The following is a 22,977-nucleotide window of genomic DNA, read 5'->3' as shown; positions in this document are numbered from 1 at the left end:
TGGGCCTGAGTGAATTTTACCTAAAACAACCTTAACTGATGTAACCACTTGATTTATATTATGCTTCCTAATTTTAAAAACTTTAATTCAGAGAATTCAGGAAATAGGCAGGAACTAATGGGAATGTGGCATTATAGGTTTCCTGGATTAAAGGGATTTATTGTCACTCAAGAGAGGTATTGACTATGGAACAAAAATGGCCTGGTAAAGATTAAGTTGTTTAGATTTGCGATTGCCTAATCTGGATTTAATAAAGTGATTGTTTTTAAGAGAAATAAAATGAAAACACAGACCAGTACACATCACTGAAAACTCTCTGGATGTTTTTCTGATGGGTTTTGAGACCCATGCCCTGGATGTCCTTCTCCATGGTCACTTAGAGGCTTTGACCGAGTCACTGCTGAACGAGATCCCTTCCTAAGGGTGAGTTTTGTATTTCTTTAAGGATCAGGACACACTACCAAACCCATGGTTCCTGGAGACAAACTATCCATTGTATGAGGCAACGATTATTTTAAAAATCAGACATCTCTCATTCCAATATGAAGTCTTCACCTTTAGAATTCAATCAGTGCTTCTCAAACTATCTGTGAGGAAGGACCATTTTTAGATTATGTCCAGTCTACTGTTACTGATACTTTTGCAAGTTATAACAAAGATGAATCATTAGAAAATCAATTTTGTAAAACATACAAAATGTGAGCCCAGTTTATTACTGTTATTAGAGTCGACAGACAAAATTATCCCATTGAAACTTTTTTTTTTTACGTTTTCAACACTGACTCTCAACTTCAGCCCTTACCCTGTCACAGACCAGGAACTGCCATTAAACAGCAGGGGCCGGGGACCACACTTTGAGTAGCACTGATATGAAGCACCATGCATGTACTTATTCAGAAGGTATACTTTACCTCTGACATCCTTCCCAAATCCTATAGGAGAAACTTTTTTGTCCACTTGTTCACAACTGTCTGGTTTCTCCTTCATAACGTCATCATCACCAGAAGCATCCGTGGAATATTTTTTCTTTCTCTTTTTCTTGTGTCGAGGCGGAAGCTTTTTTGGAAAAGTAAACATTGGGAATATCACAAGAAACATTGCAATGGCACAAAGGAGGAATCCACTCCACCTAAAAAATTGGGAGATGTGAACAGCATTTATGGCTTTTATATTACGAGTGAGAACAAGTTAGCAAAGTAGAAATGTGGGATGACAAATTTCTCCAGAGAACACGTTTTACCTTCATCAGGTGTATGGCACTAAGAAGTTAGACAACCTAAGAAAATACAAGAATCCTCCCTTTCCATGGTATAAATGAGAACTGTACTCAGTAATCATACTAGTATTTTAATTATTAGAATCACCAGCCTGACTAGAATTTCATTCAAGTATTTTTGAGCACACATGTGTCAGTTCTGCTAATGAACATTGTTAGTCCTACTACACTGCGCATTTTATAATAAATCAATAGCCCATAAGGGCTTCCCAGGTGGCACTGTGATAAAGAATCCTCCTGACAATGCAGGAGACACAGGTTCAATCCTTAGGTCATGAAGATTCCCCTGGAGGAGACAATGGCAACCCACTCCAGTACTCTTGCCTGGAAAATCCCATGGACAGAGGAGCCTGATGGGCTACAGTCCGTAAAGTCAAAAAGAATTAGACACGACTGAGCACGCACAGGGGGTGTGTGTGTGTGTGTGCGTGTGCGTGTGAATGTGTGTGTGCATGTGTGTGTGTGTGTGTCAGAATTGAGTCAATATCCCATAAATTTAATAGAAAAATAATATAGAGTCTATATCATGCTTTATGGACCCATACAGACACTTTTTTAAAGAAAAAAAACCAAATACCTGGTGTGAAATGTTTTTCAAATTGCTGATGGCATTCAAATATTTTTCTGCAAGCACTTAAAAATGTATTAACCCTTCTTAGCTGGGCTTCCCAAAACTTAACCAAGAATGAGCAGGGATAAAGGCATTTACACCTGGGGCCTTCCCCAGAAATCCAGTGGTTAAGACTCTGTGCTCCCAGCTCAATCCCTGCTCAGGGATAAGATCCCACATGCCACTCAACTCATCATGTGGCCAGGAAAAAAAAAAAAAGAGAGACAAAGATATACACTCTATCTTCGCATTCAAGAACTTACAACCTGTTTGTAAAGAGCTAAAGATACAAGAAACAATTCCTAACAATCCCCCACAATGCAAGAATGTACATAATTGTTAGATCACGTGGTATAGAAGGGCTTCCCTGGTGGCTCAGACAGTAAAGAATCTGCCTGCAATGCAGGAGACCCAGATTTGATCCCTGTGCTGGGAAGATCTTGAATGCTATAAAAATTCAGAAAGGAAATCAATGTGTCAGAAAGCTTCCTAGGAGAAGTGAAACTTGAGTTTCCACAGAATCAAGATTCTGTCTTTAAACTCATCTGAAGTTGCCATGCTGCCGAGACTAGGAAGCAAACGCAGAATAGACCTCAAATTCTAGTCCTCTTTAGAGCATGTGTTAAGGCCTGGGGACTTCTTGCCTGCATAATTCCCCAAGGGCAATTTTGCAGTCTCCTTTCAATCTTTTCTTAACAAATAGAGGTCCCTGGTCTTGCCTAATAGGGTCACAAATTGTCCAACTAGGATTCCTCAACTTCAAACTCTGTCCTCAAAACTTCCAAGTTCATAAACACTCAGATTCTGGCCTCTGTATCAACACATTCCATCAGTTGTTATCAGAATGCAACCAGCATTCTAAGCCTTCATGTGGAATACAACCCAGTCAGCGTATAGATCAACTGCAAAGCAAAAACTCATTTGTAAAAAGTAAATGTTTCAGGACTTCTCTGGTGGTGCAGTGGTTAAGACTCTGCTCTTCCACAACAGGGGTCATGAGTTCGATGCCCGGTCAGGGAACTAAGATGCCGTGTGCTACTGCTACTGCTAAGTTGCTTCAGTCGTGTCCGACTCTGTGCAACCCCATAGACGGCAGCCCACCAGGCTCCACTGTCCCTGGGATTCTCCAGGCAAAAACACTGGAGTGGGTTTGCATTTCCTTCTCCAGTGCATGAAAGTGAAAAGTAAAAGTGAAGTCGCTCAGTCGTGTCCGACTCTTAGCGACCCCATGGACTGCAGCCTACCAGGCTCCTCAGTCCATGGGCTTGCCAGGCAAGAGTACTGGAGTGGGCTGCCATTGCCTTCTCCCCATGTGTGCTACTAGGTGCAGCCAAAAAAATTAATTAAAATTTTTTCTAATTAATTAGAAAAGCAAGTATTTCTATTAAAATGCTGTTATCAGCTGCTAAAGGTCATAGCTTAGCTGAGAGAATCGTTCCTAGAACCAGTCATTAAAAATCCAGTGTGCTATTTTCAAAGATACTTAACGTTGTATCCAATTAAGATATTAAAACAATCAGAAAAGGATTTCATTTTGAGAAGACGTCTCAAAGCAGGCTTCCAGCAATCTCAATGAGTCAAATATAATCATGAACCCAGGGCCTAACACAGGTTAGGTACTCAAAACATTTCCTAAATAAATAAACTGAATGAGGGTCGTTTTTTTAAAAAAGAGAGTCATCTATCTGCAGGGAACATAGCTACGAAAATATCTGGCCCTTTTTGTACTTGGCTGCCTACAAGGTCTTTCCTAACCCAGCCCTGCCTTTAACTTCCTTGAATTTCTTTCTGCAAACTCTGCATTCAAGTCCCCTGAACTCCTTAGCTCCCTGGACCTCTCACACTATTTCCAGAAGAGGCCAGGCAGCAGAGTGTGAGGGGCCATTCTTGAGCTATAGCTTCAGGAAGACCCAGAGTTTATCCAGTCTTCACCACTTACTAGCCCTAAGATTCTGTAGAAATTAGCTTGCTTCTCTGAACAGGCTTTCTCATCTGAAAGGGAGGAAATAATAACTTTGGGGGAAACAATCAAAATTAAGAAGACAAAGTATGCTGCTGCTCAATCGTGTCCTACTCTCTACAACCCCATGGACTATAACCTGCCAGGCTTCTCTATCCATGGGATTCTCCAGGCAAGAATACTGGAGCAGATAGCCATTTTATTCTCCAGGGGATCTTCCCAACCCAGAGATCAAACCTGCATCTCTTGCATCTCCTACATTGGTAGGCAGATCCTTGACCACTGAGTCCCACAGCCTGCCCCACACAAACAACAATAATTTCATGGTAGCTAGTACTGTTTTTTTATTTACATCTGTACTTAGGGCCCCACCTCCAGCCAAAGCCACTGACTTAAAATTACATGCAAACATTAAAGATACTCAGAAGACTCCGAAGGGAGAATAAATAACAGAAGAAGGGGAAGAATTGCAGTAAATGAACAAAAATAATAAAAAAGGTTTAGGGACATTTCTAAGCAGAGCAAACTGGTCTCCAGTAACATCGAAATGAACATATGGTAGTTGGTGCCAAAGAGGACTCTGAGAAGAGCTGGGTAAGGTAAGGAAGTGTGCATTATATGTCAGAAACAGATGCATCAGTAAGAGCTAAAATGGAAAAGCCAGGACCCCTTTCATGAGTCATTACCCAGAGACTCTTCATGAAGGGAGGACAGTTAAGTACACTGACTAAAACCTCCATCCTGGACTCAGTTTCTTATCCATCTCTCACTGACTCTCAGACTTTAGGCAAGATGATCAAAATTGCCAACCATCAATTTCCTCACCTCCAAAATGGGCAAATTCTTAGTGATGACATGTGGTTGTTATAATGCTTCAGTGAAAATGTTGGTAAAGAAAAAAAAAAAATGTTGGTAAAGGTTTTAATGTAATGTTTGACACATAGTGAGCACCCAACTAATATTAGCATTATTCACTTACTCCTTCCTTCTCTTTTCCAGCATATGTTTACCGAAAAACCTGTCATCATTACTGCGCTGTTGTTAGTCACTAAGTCGTATCCGACTCTTTCACCACCCCATGAACTGTAGCCCTCCAGGCTCGTCTGTCCATGGGTTTTCCCAGGCAAGAATACTGGAGTAGGTTGCCATTTCCTTCTTCAGGGGATCTTCCCAACCCAGGGATCGAATCTGTGTCTCTTGTGTCTCCTGCATTGGCAGACAGGAACTTTACCAGAATCACCTGGGAAGCCATCACCATCGGGCATCATAAAAACTAATGTTGTATCAAATAACTCTGTTCAAGGTTAGAAGTCTGTTAAAAACAGGGCTACTCAACAGACAAAATTCATTTTTAAAGAATATAGAATATAGAACAGTCTTATGGACTCTGTGGGAGAGGGAGAGGGTGGGAAGATTTGGGAGAATGACATTGAAACATGTAAAATATCATGTAAGAAACAAGTTGCCAGTCCAGGTTCGATGCACGATACTGGATGCTTGGGGCTAGTGCACTGGGATGACCCAGAGGGATGGTATGGGGAGGGAGGAGGGAGGAGGGTTCAGGATGGGGAACGCATGTATACCTGTGGCGGATTCATTTGGATATTTGGCAAAACTAATACAATTATGTAAAGTTTAAAAATAAAAAAAAAAATAAAAAAAAAAAGAATGAATGTAAACCCAGACACAGAGAACACGCCCATGGTTGCTAAGTGAGGGAAGGTGGGGCAGTGAGGGAGGAATGGATTTGGAATCTGAGATTAGCAGATACAAACCATTGTATATATATATAATGGGTAAGCCTCAAAGTCATACTGTATACCACAGAGAACTGTATTCAATATCCTGAGGTAAATCATCATGGAAGGCATATAAAAACATATATATATAACTGAATCACTTTGCTGTACAGCAGAAATTAACAGCATTGTAAATCAACTATACTTTGATTAAAAAAAGACTAAATGCTAAAAAAAAAAAAAAGAAAGAAAACCCTAGTATACATTTCTATATGGACAACTTTTAACATTTGTAGAACTACTTTTAAGTCATTAAAATGAATAAAACTACTTGAGCACAGATTAAAGTCAAAAGACTGAATAACAGCTAACACACATTATGTAGGGAGAACCACTTAGAGCTCCGCATACACAGACTCATTTATTCCTCACAACAACTCCATGAAGTAGGTACTGCAACTATTTCCATTTTGTGGATTAAAGAAAAAAAAAACTTGGGGCTCAGAGGAGTTAAGTAACTTCCCTAAGGTCACACAGTTATTAGGTGGCAGACCGGGATTTAAACCCAAGGGTCTACATTTAGTTGCTTCACTTTGCTACCAACTGGGTTGATGCACATTGGAAAACTTAGCAAAAACAGCATAAAGCACTTATAATCCTAAAGCACCTGCTTCCTTGCCTTCTCTCTGCCCCTGATCTGGCCCTCTTTGTCTTTCTCCCTCCAGCTGTTCCCTTTTGCCATGCTCTTCTCATGACATCTTTACAGAGCACAGATTATACATGGGATGGTCACAGATACATTTTAATAACCTAATTTTCTGAGAATTTTTAAAAAATTCTTACTCTGAACTATTTCAGAACTGCAAAGAAAATAGTAATTGAGATCAAAAATTTTACTGTTGACCAAGAACATAAAATTCCTGTGTTATTCCCCTCCTGCTGACAAGGGAACTCCCTTTCGTATGATTTGAAAATTCTACCAGGACAGACTCATCTATTATATATCTTAACACTTCCACCTTCAAAGACTATTTACTTATGAAAATAACAAGTGTTCTATAATTTAATTAATATTTATTAACTGCTTAGAAAATAGTGTTAAACATTATTCCCACATAGCTCAACTTATGAAGTTATTATCGTAAGAATTTCATTATAAAATGAAACACAGAGAGAACACAAGTAGTCTAAGAAACTCTTTAGGAAGTAATTACTCAACACTAGTTTCTAATAATGAAATTCTCTATTCTAAAATGAAAATATCTTATCAATGTATACCCAGTACCAATCCATGTTAAATAAATTTGGGATGCCAATACTTTGAATGCTTGCAATTGTGAAGAAATACCATGTTCAAGTTCAGAACTGGGAAGAATTCAAGTGCAGCCCTTGGATATATATGAATAAATAACCTATCATCCAAAGTTGGAGTTCTCTTGCTAAACTCTCAACTTAGGGACTTCTCTGGTGGTCCAGTGGTTAAGACTCCGTGCGTCCACTACAGGAGGCATGAGTTCAATCTCTACTTGTCGAGTGGCCAAAAAGGAAAAAAAATATAATAATCTTGAACTGGATAAAAATGAAAACACAACGTATCAACTTTTAAAAAATATATAAAAATAAAATCCAAAGCTTACGTATTTAGCAAGACAATTAAAGGCTATCAAGCGACCAAAAGGGAGGGGGTATATGTACAGGTATGGCTGATTCACTGTGCTGTGCAGTAGAAACTAACACAACATTGCAAAGCGACTCTATGCCAATAAAATTAATTTAAACAAAAAAGGCGTGCAAGTGAGAGAGTAATTCATCTTCAGCACATCCAGGGAAATGAACTATTCCTTAGCGAAAAGACTCACTAAGAGTGGAACAGTGGAAACAGAGTTCTGGGCAGTGGATGAGGACAAAGCAAAACACAAGTACGATAAGTGGGGAGAAAATATTTTTTTATAAGGCACAGAAAAGACAATGCAATTGTCTAATTCAAGTACACAGGAAGTCCCAACACAGCCACATTCCCCTTTTCCTTCCCTCTGCTATGAAGAAAACAGCCATCTCTATCCTAAAGAATGTGGATTAAGCTGTTGATCACAGCTCCTCTGTGTTGGTTTCCTATTGCTGTGATAACAAATCCCCACACTGCGTGGCTTAAGACAACATAAATACATCATCTGAGAGCTCTGGAGTCAGGATGGAACCCCGTCTCTTATGTCTCCTGCATTGGCAGGTGGGTTATTTACCACTAGTACCACCTGGGAAGCTGTAACCCCTGGAGGGCAAGAGTGTCAATAAAAGATGGGTGTGGCTGAATTCCTTCTGGAGGTTCTGCGAAGGAACCTACTTCCTTGCTCTTCCGAACTTCCGCAATCTACCTGCATTCCTTGGCTTGTGGTCCCCTGCTCCATTGTCAAAGCATATCACTCCAACCTCTGCTTCAATCATCACAACTCCTTCTCTCACTCTGACCCTCCTGCCTCTCTCTTTCCCTTATAAAGACCCTTGTGATTATACTGGACCCACTTGGATCATCCCAGATAATCTCCCCATCTGAAGTTCCTAAACTTCCATCAGCAAAAGTCCCCTTTGCCATGTAAAGGTAAATTCATAAATCTGGGAATTAGGACAAAGATATCTTTGGAGATTATTATCCTGCTTACCACCACCTTCTAGGTGACACTGAGCTATTTTTCATCTTCCTCTTTGGGAAATTCTTATTTTAACTACAAGGGGACTATGACTCTAATTATCATAATACCAAATGAAATGAAAGATGCAGTAAACAATTCTTACCAGTTTCCAATGAAACGAGGATCATCCTGGTTAAGGTGAATAGGATTTCTGGGATCAACATAAAAACCAATAAGAAGTCCACCTAGTAAATATCCCACTGCAGGACCGAGTGCTCCCATGACATACATGATGGCTGGGAAGACAGAAAAGGAAATGTGAAATATAACCTCATGCTATCTCTTTCAGTAGTTGTCTAATTTCAGTCATACCACGCTTACGTCACAGTTACATCCAGTTAACAATTTCCAAAAACAGAGAACTTTAGAGAGTTCTCTAAATTGGGCTTTAAACAATGTCCTTTATTTAACTGTTGCCTATCGTCCTCTTAGTACATCAGAACTTCTTTGGTTGCTTCTGAAAGTACAGACCTGTGCTAGTTATTGAGGTAGTTTACTGGATAGCCAAGACAGGCTATCAGAGTAAGCCTCAAGAAAAGAGGGAAAAAAGGAATGTCACTCATCCCAGCTAGAATATTCTAATGGGCTGAGGGAACTGAAGACCAATTTTGCCATGAAGTTGGTTTCAGTTGAACTGGTAAAGCTGCTTAATCAAGCACCCTCAAACCACTAATGTTTTCAAGTCACCACTTTAGAATCAGAGAACGCCTCACAATGCATTCGGTTCATTGTTAATTGAGGAATCTTACCTAAAGGTTAATAAATCTCCTTAAACGGCATGAGTGAGAAGGTCAGAAAGCACTAACCCACAGTTGAATTAGAAAAAATTTTAAAGCACACCTAAAGGGGGAGAGGGGGTTATTGTCAGTAGATCAGAAACGTCGTTCCGTCCAAAAACATGTGGTCACCAAAATGGGCTAATAGCAAAATAATAGTAACAAAAACAAATACATTGTCAAGTCTTTATATTGTTCCCACTGCTGTTATTGAAATTTTTTAAAAATAATGAATCACTGCAGACTTCCCTGGCAGTCCAGTGGTTAAGACTCTCAATGCAGGTGCTATGAGTTTGAGTATGAGTCTCCCTGGTTGGAGAACTAAGATTTCACATGCCTCTCTCTGCAGCCAATACATCAGTACATAAATTTTCAAAGATAAATAAATAATATATTGCCAGTTTTCAAATTTTGAGATAGAATATGAAATTCCTTGAAAGTCACAGAAAAATCTAGCCACACTCCAAACATGTGTTTACCCTGTTGAAACTCAGTTATTTGGGGACAAATCAATAAACACCTTTAAGATACTCCTGTGCATAAGGCACGATCACAAACTCAGGTGACACATGCTTCTCCTTTCTGTTGCTATCATGCATTTTCACCAAAGAATAAATAAGTGATTTGTCATATCCTTTAAATAGTCCCTATTTACCAGAAAGCAAATTTGAACTAATCAAAACCCTGACTTTATCAGCTGCACCTAAATAAGCATTGAATAATCTTATACTTCCTGTCACTCATAGCTACAGATGGTAATTTAACACCTGCTCACACTTTTCTCACCATTTCAAAAGAGAAAAGCACAGTGTTTATCTACCTTACGGCATCATCTGCTTGTAACAATAAGACATTAGGCTCTTAGACTTCTCCATCTGTGTTTGGAAATGGAGTGCGGAGGCACAGAGGAAAGTAATTGGCATTCTTTTGGAAGTATGCTTTTCATAAAATAAAATTAGAATTTTGATAAATATCTTGTTAACCTCTCTGTTTATAGCCTAAAACAGAACTTAAGAATAGCAAGTACTTTTTCCGATTCAGGTATTCCCATAAGCATATGAAGATAAAATTTATGTTTACACCTCTAGGCAAATCAGCGCCATTTACAACTCAAAACTGTAATGAGGCCAAAATGTGACATGAATCATCTCCCCAAAATAGTCTTCTGCCGTGAAAGAGACTGCCTTACAAACACAGACGAGGAAAAGGGTATTTCCACCACACTGTTGATGCCTGGGGCACTTGCGTGCAGCATCTTGAAGTGGCAAGAAGCCATGTGCAGACTCTATGCTGGCAGGACCATTCGATCAGCAGTGAATGGAAAACCAATTAAATAATGTTCACCAAGAAACCCTAATTCTTTAGGAAATATAGATCAAGATTTTTAAAATTCACCTATAGAATCAGAAAAATTCACTTTTATTATATAGCAAACAATGTTAAGTCCAAATCACTCTCATTAACAGAAATACACATCAATACTATGTATAAACAGATAACTAATGAGTATCTACTGTACAGCACAGGGAACTCTACTCAGTGCTCTGTGGTGACCCAAATGGGAAGGAAATCCAAAAATGAGGGGATATATGTATTGTATAACTGATTCACTTTGCTGTACAGTAGAAACTAACAACACTGTAAAGCAACTGTACTCCAATAAAAATTTTTAAAGAAAATACATTACTATTGAATTAAAAAAAGTAAATATGGAGATCCTTCAAAGAACTCTTATAATGCATTCAAATTATGATCTATTTTGTGCATACACTTTATATAAAAATTTGTATATGATGAAACATGCCCTTATTTTATAAATTGAAAAAAGACTGAAAAAAATCTCAGAATTACATATATATACTCCACATAAAAAGATATGACTATATTCTGCTTTACTATTGATGCTACTGCTGCTAAGTCACTTCAGTCGTGTCCGACTCTGTGCGACCCCATAGACGGCAGCCCACCAGGCTTCCCCGTCCCTGGATTCTCCAGGCAAGAACACTGGAGTGGATTGCCATTTCCTTCTCCAATGCATGAAAGTGAAAAGTGAAAGTAAAGTCGCTCAGTCGTGTCCGACTCTTAGAGACCCCATGGACTACAGCCTACCAGGCTCTTCCGTCCATGGATTTTACAGGCAAGAGTACTGGAGTGGGGTGCCATTGCCTTCTCCATTTACTATTGATACATATCATAAAATAACTATATGGTATACATAGATATATCTTTTTATATATTTATAAATATATATCACTAAAAGTATATATGTACATATAACTTACTGACATGATCCCATTTAGTAAATAAATCATTCTAGCCACTCAGTAAGAGGTATGAAGCACATAACCCTGGGATGTGCTCAGTTAGTCAGTTGTGTTCGACTCTTTACAGGCCCATGGACCGTACCCTACCCGGCTCCTCTGTCCACGGGATTCTCCAGGCAAGAATACTGGAGTGGGTTGCCATTTCCTCCTCCAGAGGATCTTCCCAACCCAGGGTCTGGGCCCACATCTCTTCCGTCTCCTGCATTGGCAGGTGGATTCTTTACCACTAGCACCACCTGGGAAGCCCTACCTGCAGTGTACTTTTCAGTAAAATACTATGTACATGGACCATTAGTCTCTGTCTCACCGCTGGAATCTATATTAGTAAATCCTGCTGGTTCTACCATCAAATCGGTTCTAATATGCAGCTCCCTACCTCCACCCTGATCCAAGCGGCCATCATCACTTACCTGGAAAATTGCTTCAGATACCAGACAAGTAGGGACAGACAGCGCCCACACCCCAGAGCGCTCTGAAGTTATTCAGACTAGTCAATCCTACACCTGCTTACCTTGCCTAACTCATTCTTCTATGGGGAAACCACAATCAAGGCTCCAGCTCACAATCCCTCCCTCTCTCTACCTGTAACTGACCCTGGTGCTTCCTCATGCGGTTCCTATGGCATCACGTGCACACCTTCTTTCTTTAAATGTTTATTTATTTGGCTGCACTGGGTCTTTGGAGAAGGCAATGGCACCCCACGCCAGTACTCTTGCCTGGAAAATCCCAAGGACAGAGGAGCCTGGTAGGCTGCAGTCCATGGGCTCGCTAAGAGTTGGACACAACTGAGCGACTTCACTTTCACTTTTCACTTTCATGCATTGGAGAAGGAAATGGCAACCCACTCCAGTGTTCTTGCCTGGAGAATCCCAGGGACAGGGGAGCCTGGTGGACTGCCGTCTATGGGGTCACACAGAGTCGGACACAACTGAAGCGACTTAGCAGCAGCAGCAGCAGCACTGGGTCTTAGCTGTGACATTCGGGATCTTTGATCTTCATTGTGGCACAATGAATCTTTAGTTGGAGCATGCAAACTCTTTGTTCCAGTGTGCAGAATCTAGTTCCCCAACTAGGGATGGAACTCAGGACCTTTGCCTTGGGAGAGCAGAGTCTTAGCCACTGGACCGCTAGGGAAGTCCCATGTGCACCCCTTCTTGGTAACTGTGAGTAGAAAACTATCTTCTCAATGGTAATTGTCTCCTAATCTATTGGCCTCACTAAACCTCAAATTTTCCATTAAAACACTATATTTTAGAACAATATCATGGCTAAAGAATGACGATGTCCCTTGTTCCCTATCCCATGCCTCTGGTTTCTCCTTGGTCTGGATCAGCTACCTCCCTTTCTTACCAAGACATAGAGTTTCCCCATCACTTGTTCATTGGTCACGGACTTAGATACTGAACCACCTGAAGTCATGATAGAGTTCCTCTCTTCTCTTACTATCTATTCACTGCTCATCTACCAGTTCTACCTGACCCCTAACCTGTCTCCTATAGTTTGGATATTATTTCTCTCCTGACTCTGTCTTCATCTCATATTGCCCAGTTGTGCGTTGATGTCTTCCAGCAATGTAGCAATGTCCCCTCAGACTTGATCTGTCCCCAGAATCTCTGCTTACCTGGTGCTGGCTGCATGGTCACTCCCTAGTCCTTTTTTCCAGAACACGATATTTATCGCTTCTCTGGTGGTCAGACTGTAAAGAATCCACCTGCAATGCAGGAGACCCAGGTTCAATCCCTGGAGGAAGGAATGGCTACCTACTCCAGTATTCTGGCCTGGATAATTCCATGAGCAGAGGAGCCTGGCAGGCTACAGTCCACAGGGTCGCAGAGAATGGGACATAACTGAGCGACTAACACTTAACTATAACTCTCTGGCCCTCATGTGCTTACACTCCCTATCTATCAAAGCCTGGCTCCTTCCCTCTGACCTCTGGAAGCCCCAGAAATGTCTGTCCTTGGATGTCACACCAACTATTACCTAGTACTGCCACTGGAACAGGTGTGTAATACTGCTACGCCTCACTTCTTTATCTTTCCAACTAGGCTGGATGTTCCTCGAGGGAGTCAGCAAGAACTACGCATTTCTAAAACTTCTCCAAGACCTAAAATACAAAATAATTCACACAGGAAGCACTGAAGTCAGTCCAGTGCTGGGAACATGATGCCGGAGTTAAACTGCTTCAGGTTAGACCTCTACTCCCCCTGCTTCTGTGAAAGAGCAAAATTTATTTATCCTCCACTTTCCTTGGGGGGGAGGGTGGGGCAGGTGTTAAATAAGATTATGCACATAAAGTGCACAGCATATAATGAAAGTGAAAGTCATTCAGTCATGTATGACTCTTTGTGACCCCATGGACTAGTCCATGGAATTACCTAGTCCAGAATTAACTAGTCTATTCTTTACCAGCTGAGCCACAAGAGAAGCCCAGGGCATACAATAAACACTGAAGAAATAATTACACTGTATTTTTGTGTGCTCAAAGATGACCTATTCATTCTCTAATAAATATTAATTTTGTACATATCAAATATACATTATTTAACAGAAGGCATACTTAACAACCTTATAGTACCTTTAAAAAAATGACCTTTTCTGGAATCATTATCCATTGTTGGACAGATAGGAGTGGGAAGAGGGAATATCTAGAGCTTTCTTTCCTCACAGAAAGGCAGCAAAGAACAACTTCTGAAGCTGAGCACACGTCTGGGCTATGTTGTGCTTAGTTGCTCAGTCATGTCCGACTCTTTGCGACCCATGGACTATCACCCACCAGGTTCCTCTGTCCAGGGGGATTCTCCAGGTAAGAATACTTGAGTGGGTTGCCATGCTCTCCTCCAGGGGATCTTCCCGACCCAGGGATCGAACCCGGGTCTCCCGCATTGCAGGAGGATTCTTTACTATCTGAGCCACGAGAGAAGCCCGAGAATACTGGAGTGAGTGGCCTATCCCTTCTCCAGGGGACCTTCCCAACCCAGGAATCAAACCAGTTTCTTGCATTGCAGGAGGATTCTTTACCAGCTGAGCTACCAGAGAAGCGCCAAGCACACATCTCTATCTGTGTTGTTCTTCTTCAATAACTTAGGGTTTTTCTAATGATTCAGAATATAGCATGGATTCACTGTAGAGAAAGCTGTCAAGAGCACAAAAAATAATTGTTTTTTAAAAATCTTCCACAATCGCTACCATCCACATAATGGTATCAATTATGTTATATTATTCATAGCTGTATAAATTTTATAAGTAGCTGCAGTTATACAGGACCTATTGTTCCATAATGTTTTTCACATAATATCTCAGTATTTATGTCAATAAATACTTCTCAAGAATGTTTCTTACAGCTAAATGGTGTGTCACCATGTGGCCATGACATACTTCACTTAATAATCCCTTCCCAGGACTTCTCTGATGGTCCAGTGGCTAGGACTCCACACACAGGGGGCCCAGGTTCAATCCTGGGTCAGGGAACTAGATTTCCTCAGGCCACAACTAAGAGTTTGCATACTGCAAATAACAATTTTGCATTAAAATAAATGAAGATCCCACATGCTACAGAAAAATAAATACATATTTTTAAATTCTAAGAACAACAATAACAACAACAAATAATCCCTTCCTGATGCCAGTGTTTCCCTATCACAAGAGTCTGACTGGGGTTACAGCTCTAAGATCATATGAACAATCTGAAACTTTGTTACTGCGTGTGTTGCACAAAACCAGACAGTCCTAGCCTGAGGATTACAACCCCAACCCCAAACCAAACTGAGCCACGTACTTCTGGGGACTTAGGAAGTCACACCTGATGGGAAAGAGCCGCCCCCCTTCAGTGGAAGGAACAGCTTTCACCTTGACCTTGGACATCACAGCGGGTTTGGCCGGGACCACTCCTGAGGAATTCCATGGACAGAGGAGCCCGGCAGGCTACAGTCCATGGGATTGCAAGAGTCTGACACGACTTGGTGACTAAACCACCACCACCACCACTCTTGGGGAAGGCTGACCAGCGATAACTTAAGGACTGTCACCTCATCTGCTTCCGGCCATCTTTTCTTCACTTATCTGTTCACCAGCTTTGTTATCTTCAGATCCTCCATTTTGATCTCCTTAAATTACTTTTACCCTATTCTGTAATTGCTTATGCTTTTTATGTAAAAGTCCATTAACTTCTATTTTTAATCCCATTTATCTTCACATTGTTAATGTTTCTCCTGTAGACTTAACCTTTATTATAATCTAGTATCTCTTTCACATCATTAACTCTTTTACTTTTTGATCTTTATTTTTTAATGCATTTTATCTTTAAAATATTTTTCATCAGAGTTTTAATTTTTAATTAACTTTAAAGTTTTTTTTTAATTATTTATTACTTTTTATTTCTCATACCTTAAGAAAATTTTCTTACTATTATAGTTTATTTATAAGAGGCAATGGCTCCCCTCCTAGAACAGGTCCTATATCCACATTCTTTAGGCAGTTAGGGGAAGGTCAAATGTTCTTCCTGAGTCTTTTGGGCCTTGATTATTTTCAGCTCAAAACAATCCACAGGCCAAAGAGATGTTTGAAGTGGTAAGTTTTGCTCCCCTACACCCTAAATCCCAAGAAAATACTCCAGAAATCCTCACCATGAGCCTCACTGGACCTGGAAAACCAAGGGGCCCAGTCAAAACTCTACAAGATGCTGGAAACCAATGCTGATAAGGGTTTAGGTTACATGTAACACTTAGGCTTAGTCTCAGGACCTGGGGTTGCACCCAGAATGCGCCCACACAGAGCATTTTGCACACCTGCCTAAGGTCCTCCAATGACCACCAAACTCATTTGGGACATAATGACAGGAGGTGGCCCTCTTGAATATGTTTGGTGGCACAGTTACTACTAAAACATGAAACATTTCCTGCCATAACAATATAAACAAGGATGTCACAGTCATCAGCAATTCCAGCCCTCCAATGTGAGCTGGAACACCTGATGAGAAGAGCCAACTCATTGGAAAAGACCCTGATGCTGGGAAATATTGAGAGCAGGAGAAGAGGGTGACAGAGGATGAGATGATTGGATTGCATCATCAACTCAAAGGACATGAGTTTGAGTAAACTCTGAAAGATAGTGAAGGACAAGGAAGCCTGGTGTGACGCAGTTCATGGGGTCACAAAGAGTAGGACACGACTTAGCAACTGAACAACACAGGGCACTCGGGAAGGAGAATACCTGTGATCCTACAGCCACCAGGCTGCAGCCACTCCTAACGGTGAGCCCCAAGGGAGCTCAGGATGTGAGAAACAAAGGATACCAACCTTGCAGCTGAGACGTATATGAAAGGAATGATTTTACTGAGTCCAGACTCTTGCATCTTCCCACATATAGAAAAGTGCTAAATTCCTTAACTTGGGATATCTGGTTTTCTTTAATTCACAAAGATACTTGTGATGTTCAGACTACCTGCCCTTTGTTGCAAATTTCTATATAACCTGTTTCTTTCCCCTCCCACCCCTGTCCCCCAGCCTCCCCAAAGCAGTTCTCTCAGGATCTCCTGAGATACTGTCTCCCAGGCTTGGAGTCCTAAAAATTCCCACAAAATAAAATATAACTCTCAACTTTTAGGTTTGGAATATTTTTTAAAGTCACCACTACATACAACAAGAGGACATGAAAGTCAAGCCACACTAGACTGCCACACGGCAGCAGGGACACCAACTGACATTCAACTTGCAGTTTCTTGAAAATTAGCCAAGGTACTTTGTAGCACCAGAGCATCAGGTCAAAGGAAAATATCCCCTCACTCATGCTTCCACTCACAAGCCCAGACAGATAAGAAACTTTTGATCTCGGTTATTTTGAGCAGTGTGGTTTTTTTTTTTTTTTTTCCTTTTAAGTGATTCAGTTATTTTGACACAGGCCTGAGAGCAAAAGAACAGCTGCCACAGCCATCAGGGGAGAGTCTATCACTGTGCTAAGACATCCAGAGAACATCTTAGGTCACAGATGAGAAGATGTGGGAAAGGGCTTTAAGTAGATTCCGAGTATTTTTTCTTCATGATCATAGTAGCTAGTTGAAATTCACTATCTTCCTTTATAAATATTTTTCAAAGCACTGCATTGGCCAAAAGGTTCATTTGGGTTTCTCCATACCATCAGAAAGTAACACCATTTACAGCAGAATCAAAAACTACTTAGAAATAAATTCAATAAAATATGTGTAACACCTGTACACTGAAAATTTTAAAATATTGCTAAAATTAAAGAAGACCTAAAAGGAATTGATGAGTAACCTTTAAGGCCTTCCCAGGACAGACACACCTTCCCACCACCAACATGCCCTCTGATGACCTCTCTTTTAAAAAAAAAAAAAAAAGGCTATAGTCTCTCAGGCCTCCAAAGTCTGGCTCAAGAATTAAATGGATGTGAACTTGTAATGACAAAATTAGCAGTTGGGCCAGGAAAACTGTTGTTTTACAGATGCTAATACTCCCACCAAATGGAAGAAGTTAACTACTTGATGACTGTGAGCACTCAGCCCCCAGACCTACTGGGGCCTGAGGATTGATCACATTAATCCACGTGATACCACCCTGTTACCTAACCATTAACTACAGAATTGTGCTCAAGTTGATCGCATATCCTGCCACACCCCTCCCTCACCTTTCCTTTAAAAATGCTTCCCTGGGGCTTTCCTGGTGGTCCAGTGGTTGAGAATCCACCCTGCAATGCAAAGGGCACCAGTTCAATCCCTGGTCTGGGAAGATCCCACATGCTATGGAGCAACTAAGCCCATGCACCACAACTACTGAGCCCATGTGCTACAACTACTGAAGCCCAAGCACACTAGAGCCTGTGCTCCACAACAAAAGTAGCCACCACAGTGAGAAGCCCGCATACCACAACGAGAGTAGCCGCAGCTTGCCGTAACTAGAGAAAGCCCGTGTGCAGCAACAAAGACCCATTTCATTTGTAAAATCCATCTTTCCAGAATTGGCAGTTTCTCAAAGATTCAATTTCTAAGAGCATAAACCCCAAGGAATATTTCAGTTGAACTATGAAAACAGAATAACTATCTTCCAGAAACTACACTAGGCACTTTCCATCTTCCATCTACTCAACACTAACAACTTTGTGGGGGGAATAAAATGATACTCATTCCCAATTTACAGATGAGGCAGTTGAGTCCTCAAGCAGTTAAGATCAGCAATTAATAAGTGCTAGAGTCAAAATTAGAACTTGGCTCCATCTGAAACCAAAGCCTATCTTCTCTCCGTTTATGAACATGTCTCCAAAATACAAAAAAGCAACAAGCGTTTAATTATAAGAAGTATATAGGAGAATTCCCTGGTAGCCCACTGGTTAGGACTCTGCATTTTCACTACCAAGGGTGTGGGTTCAATCCCTGGTCGGGGAACTAAGATCCTACAAGCTGCACTGTGCAGCCAAAAAAAAAAAAAGGAAGAATATAATTTTCTACTATTGAACAAATTAATCCCCCTAGAGCTGAAAATCTCAAAATATTTTTGGAACTGTTAGTAGCAAGAGTTTTAGAAGCCGTCTAGAGGAAAAAGAAACTCACTATTTAGATTTCCATCTCCAATTTCATTCCTAATCGGCTGCCATAAGGATGGCGAGAAACCTACATTATCTGAAAAATACCTTCCAAATATGTGGTATCACATTTACTTGGGTAATTACAGTAAAGACTCAGCAGAGCACACCAGCTGTTTAGAGCAGATTAAATTTACCTCCCAGGGATGGATAAGTCACTGCCAAAAAACACCTTCCAGGTAAACAGCCATAGGTATGACACAACTCCTGTTTGCTGTCCAGGCACTCGAAGAAACACGATTCTCCCAGGAAGGATCCAAGTCTAGAGGAACACTTAGATATAATCATCTTGTGTACAAAGGCCTACCCTCATAGGCATCATCAGGGCCATCCATTGAATTTTATAGACATTCATCTGAAATAAACTTTTTATGACACCTTTAATGTTACCGCCCACCCACATCAATCCACAAGTATTGGTTCTATCACAGTAAGACTGCTTACACTAGGGTTTGCTATAAAGCTTATTCTTATATTTAGAGAAAGGTTTATAGTCAAAGTCTACAGTCACTGACAAGAGAACTATTACCAAAAGATAACACTGGGCATTTATTATATGTAAGATAGTGCGCTAAACCCTTTGCAGGTATCTTCTCACTTCATCTTCACAGCAACCTTATAAATTAAATGCTATTATTACCCTAATTTTATATATTTACTTTGTAACCACCTCATTAATGAAGGGATAGAATAAATTCATCCCAATTAAAAGATAATCCCTGACTCTGTTATCTAACAATAAAGAAGATAATTTATTAATAAATACTTTTACTAAGTTACTATGCCTAAGCTTTTTGTGTTTCTTCCTCATACAACACTATATCTTATAGTAATAAATTTTCATTGGGATGTTGGTTTACAGTCTACTTTTATGATAAAGAAATATGGGAAATGACGAATGTAACATTAGGCATTTTATGTTAAAATAAAAAGTAATGTTCAGTGCTGTTATAAGAAGACAATTATGATTCAATATTCAAGTGGTTTGTAAGACCATCAGCTTCAGCATCAGTTGTCTGTGAAGGTCTCTATCACGGGCTGACTCTGTGATCTTAGAAAATATACTTAATCTTCAGACAAGTTTCCTCATCTATAAATAGGGGATCATAATTTCTCTACTTCCAAGAGTTCGTGAGGGGATCAATGAGACAATGACACAAAACTCTAAACACTTACTAAGTGTTCAGTCAATGTCAGCTGTAAAATTATCATTATTAGTACTTATATAATTATATCCAGCTTCATAGTTAAAATTACAATTCTGAGCAATACAAGATTTTAAAGTATCTTCAGAGCTACCAAAGGATGATGATGTTATATTCAGTATCACTTTAGTGTTAAGTGTATTTTATTATTTCCAAAGTCTTCAAGTATGGAATGGTCATATCTGGTTATCAGATCATCAGCATAGTCAATTACCCCAAAACACCTTATTCCTTAATCATTAATCAATCGGTAGTTACTTGCTGATGGAGAAGGCAATGGCACCCCACTCCAGTACTCTTAGCCTGGAAAATCCCATGGACAGAGGAGCCTGGTCAGCTGCAGTCCATGGATTCGATAAGAGTTGGACATGACTGAGCGACTTCACTTTCACTTTTCACTTTCATGCATTGGAGAAGGAAATGGCAACCCACTCCAGTGTTCTTGCCTGGAGAATCCCAGGGACGGGGGAGCCTGGTGGGCTGCCGTCTATGGGGTCGCACAGAGTCGCACACGACTGAAGCGACTTAGCAGCAGCAGCAGCAGCAGCCAGCAGTTACTTGCTGAAGTTATACTGTATGAAATATCTGGTGTTAAATATGAATGATAAAAAGAACCATGCCCCTTCCTGAAAAAAAAATTGTGGAGAACTCTTCTTGTCGGGAGCAAAATGCACGAGAAAAGATAACTGGCACCATAAGACATAAGCACAATGAAGTGGTCCCAATAAAAACTAAGAGAAGACTTAAGGGGGGAAAAAATGGAAGAAAACTAACTTGTTAAGTCTTCCCCCTTGATTTTTAAACATAATTATCACCCCAACAAATATCTGAAAAATAAGTTTAATTAGTTTCTGCTTTACAGAAGGAGTCTTACCTTTGAAATGCTAAGGGATATACCCAAGTCACAAAACTAGCAAGCAGCAGATTTCAGCCAGTCTGTTTGACCCCAAGGACCACATACACTGCACCAAATGGCCTCCCACATGATTTAAATGAAACTGCCACTGAAATCACTCTTTACACTCAACAAATACCAAGATCAAAGCATTAAAAAAAAAAATTAAACCATCCTTAGTGTTCTCCCGGCAGAAAGATATTGATTTTATACAATAGCCAAATAAGAAAAAAGAAATATCAACACAAAGTCCTAGGCTTTAAAAAGAAAATCCTGAATTATCATAGGAGCTATTATAATTTTCAGAGCAAAGCTATCTTAGAGATGTTTTCATGAATTTACTACGTTAAATTTTCCAATTTATTCATACACTTTATCAAGCTCTCAAGGACACTTCTGGAGAAGGAAATGGCAGCCCACACCAGTATTCTTGCCTGGAGAATCCCGTGGACAGAGGAACCTGGTGGGCTACAGTCCATGGGGTCGCAGAGTCAGACAGAACTGAGGCGACTTAGCAAGCATGCAAGAACATTTCTAGAGTAAAATCATCACTTATAGAGCGTGAATTTTTAGACCTGACTGGAGATCATACAGCTATTATGTAATATTTAATAGTTCAAAATGAGAAGTTAATATACTTCTAAAAATACCAAAGAAACTAGCAGATAAAAATGTCAACGGTGATCATCAAAAATGCTTTGAGTTCTGTCTAATTCTTTCATACTCTTGAGAGTTCTGCATTTTGTATCAGGGATGGCCTGAATAAATAACATCATTTTATATGTGACAACCCTTTTTTATATTTCAGCCCATTCTCAATGATACAGATTTACCACTATCTTATAAACACCATGACCCATCCATTCCTCAGTTTTCAATTGCTTTCAGGTTGTTTCACCAATATGTAAATATGTTGAGGGGGTAGGGGGAAACCCAGATACTGCCTAGAGCATTTTAATAAATCATAATTCTGAGCTATGCATAGAGATCTTCTGTGCTTAAATGACAACATTTAATTAATATTATACACCAAGTTTTCATAAATATCATGCATCTTTGCAGCTCAGTTAATGAAGTTTTGGTAATGTTATTAATTGGTAAGAAACCTTAAAACAATTAATTACTGATTCTCCTCAACAAAGTAGAATCTTTTCATAATTTAGCCAATACTCACGTGCGCACACACATACACAAACCAGAAATGGAAAAGAAATGGAGAACTCAAGACATATATCTGGCAATGTCAAACTCCTCAAAAAATGATCTTGAGGACTTACTGGCTGTCCAGTAGTTAAGACTCTCCACTCTCAATACAGGAGGCATGGGTTTGATTCCTGGTCAGGGAACTAGATCCCACATGCAGCATAGCATGGCCAAACAATCTTTTATATTATTCATTAAAACAATTATCTTGCTTAGAAGTATCTAGATAATAGAGAGAAATGGCATTTCTGTCAAATATTTTGGGGAAATATCTGAATTAAAGAATACTTTAATTACTTAAATAGCCTAAAAGAAATTAAGTAAAAAGCTTGACAACCTCAACTAAATGGCTATTCAGTCCAAGAAAACAGTAAATAGTTAAGGATCCATTTCTTTGACTATTCATGATTTCAAAAGTAAAAGTGAAGATTCCTCTAAAATTTTGTTGTTCATTCTTAATCGGCTATGTGTTATGTCGCTTTAGCCGTGTCTGACTCTTTGCAATCCTAGGGACTGTAGCCCATCAGGCTCCTCTGTCCATGGGATTTTCCAGGCAAGAACACTGGAGTGGGTTGCTACGCCCTTCTCCAGGGGATTTTCCCAACCCAGGGATTAAACCCTTGCCTCTTAGATCTCCTGCATTGGCAGGCAGGTTCTTTACTACTAGCGCCACCATCAGCTATAGACCAAGACAAAACAAAAAGTTTAA

General features: G+C 40.0%; 1 protein-coding gene across 3 annotated transcripts in view; it reads right to left on the bottom strand.

The window, feature by feature from the left end:
• SLCO5A1 (solute carrier organic anion transporter family member 5A1) overlaps nt 1-22,977 on the bottom strand; it is a 146,446-nt gene that overhangs the window by 71,069 nt on the left and 52,400 nt on the right. For 2 of the 3 annotated variants that reach the window (XM_086335457.1, XM_086335458.1), the window contains exons 3-4: nt 8,376-8,508; nt 912-1,129 (exon numbers count right to left, since the gene is read on the bottom strand). In XM_086335457.1, the coding sequence (XP_086191583.1) occupies nt 912-1,129; nt 8,376-8,508 (351 nt within the window). The remainder of the gene's footprint in view (nt 1-911; nt 1,130-8,375; nt 8,509-22,977) is intronic. The other variant, XM_086335460.1, reaches the window with a different exon arrangement.

This window comes from Bos grunniens, chromosome 14, assembly GCF_055505025.1.
Source record: "Bos grunniens cultivar Pamir isolate PY7600 chromosome 14, Bosgru_T2T1.0, whole genome shotgun sequence".
Taxonomy (NCBI): Eukaryota; Metazoa; Chordata; class Mammalia; order Artiodactyla; family Bovidae; genus Bos; species Bos grunniens.
The sequence above is the reverse complement of the archived record's forward strand: the minus strand, read 5'-3'. Positions and strand labels throughout refer to the sequence as shown.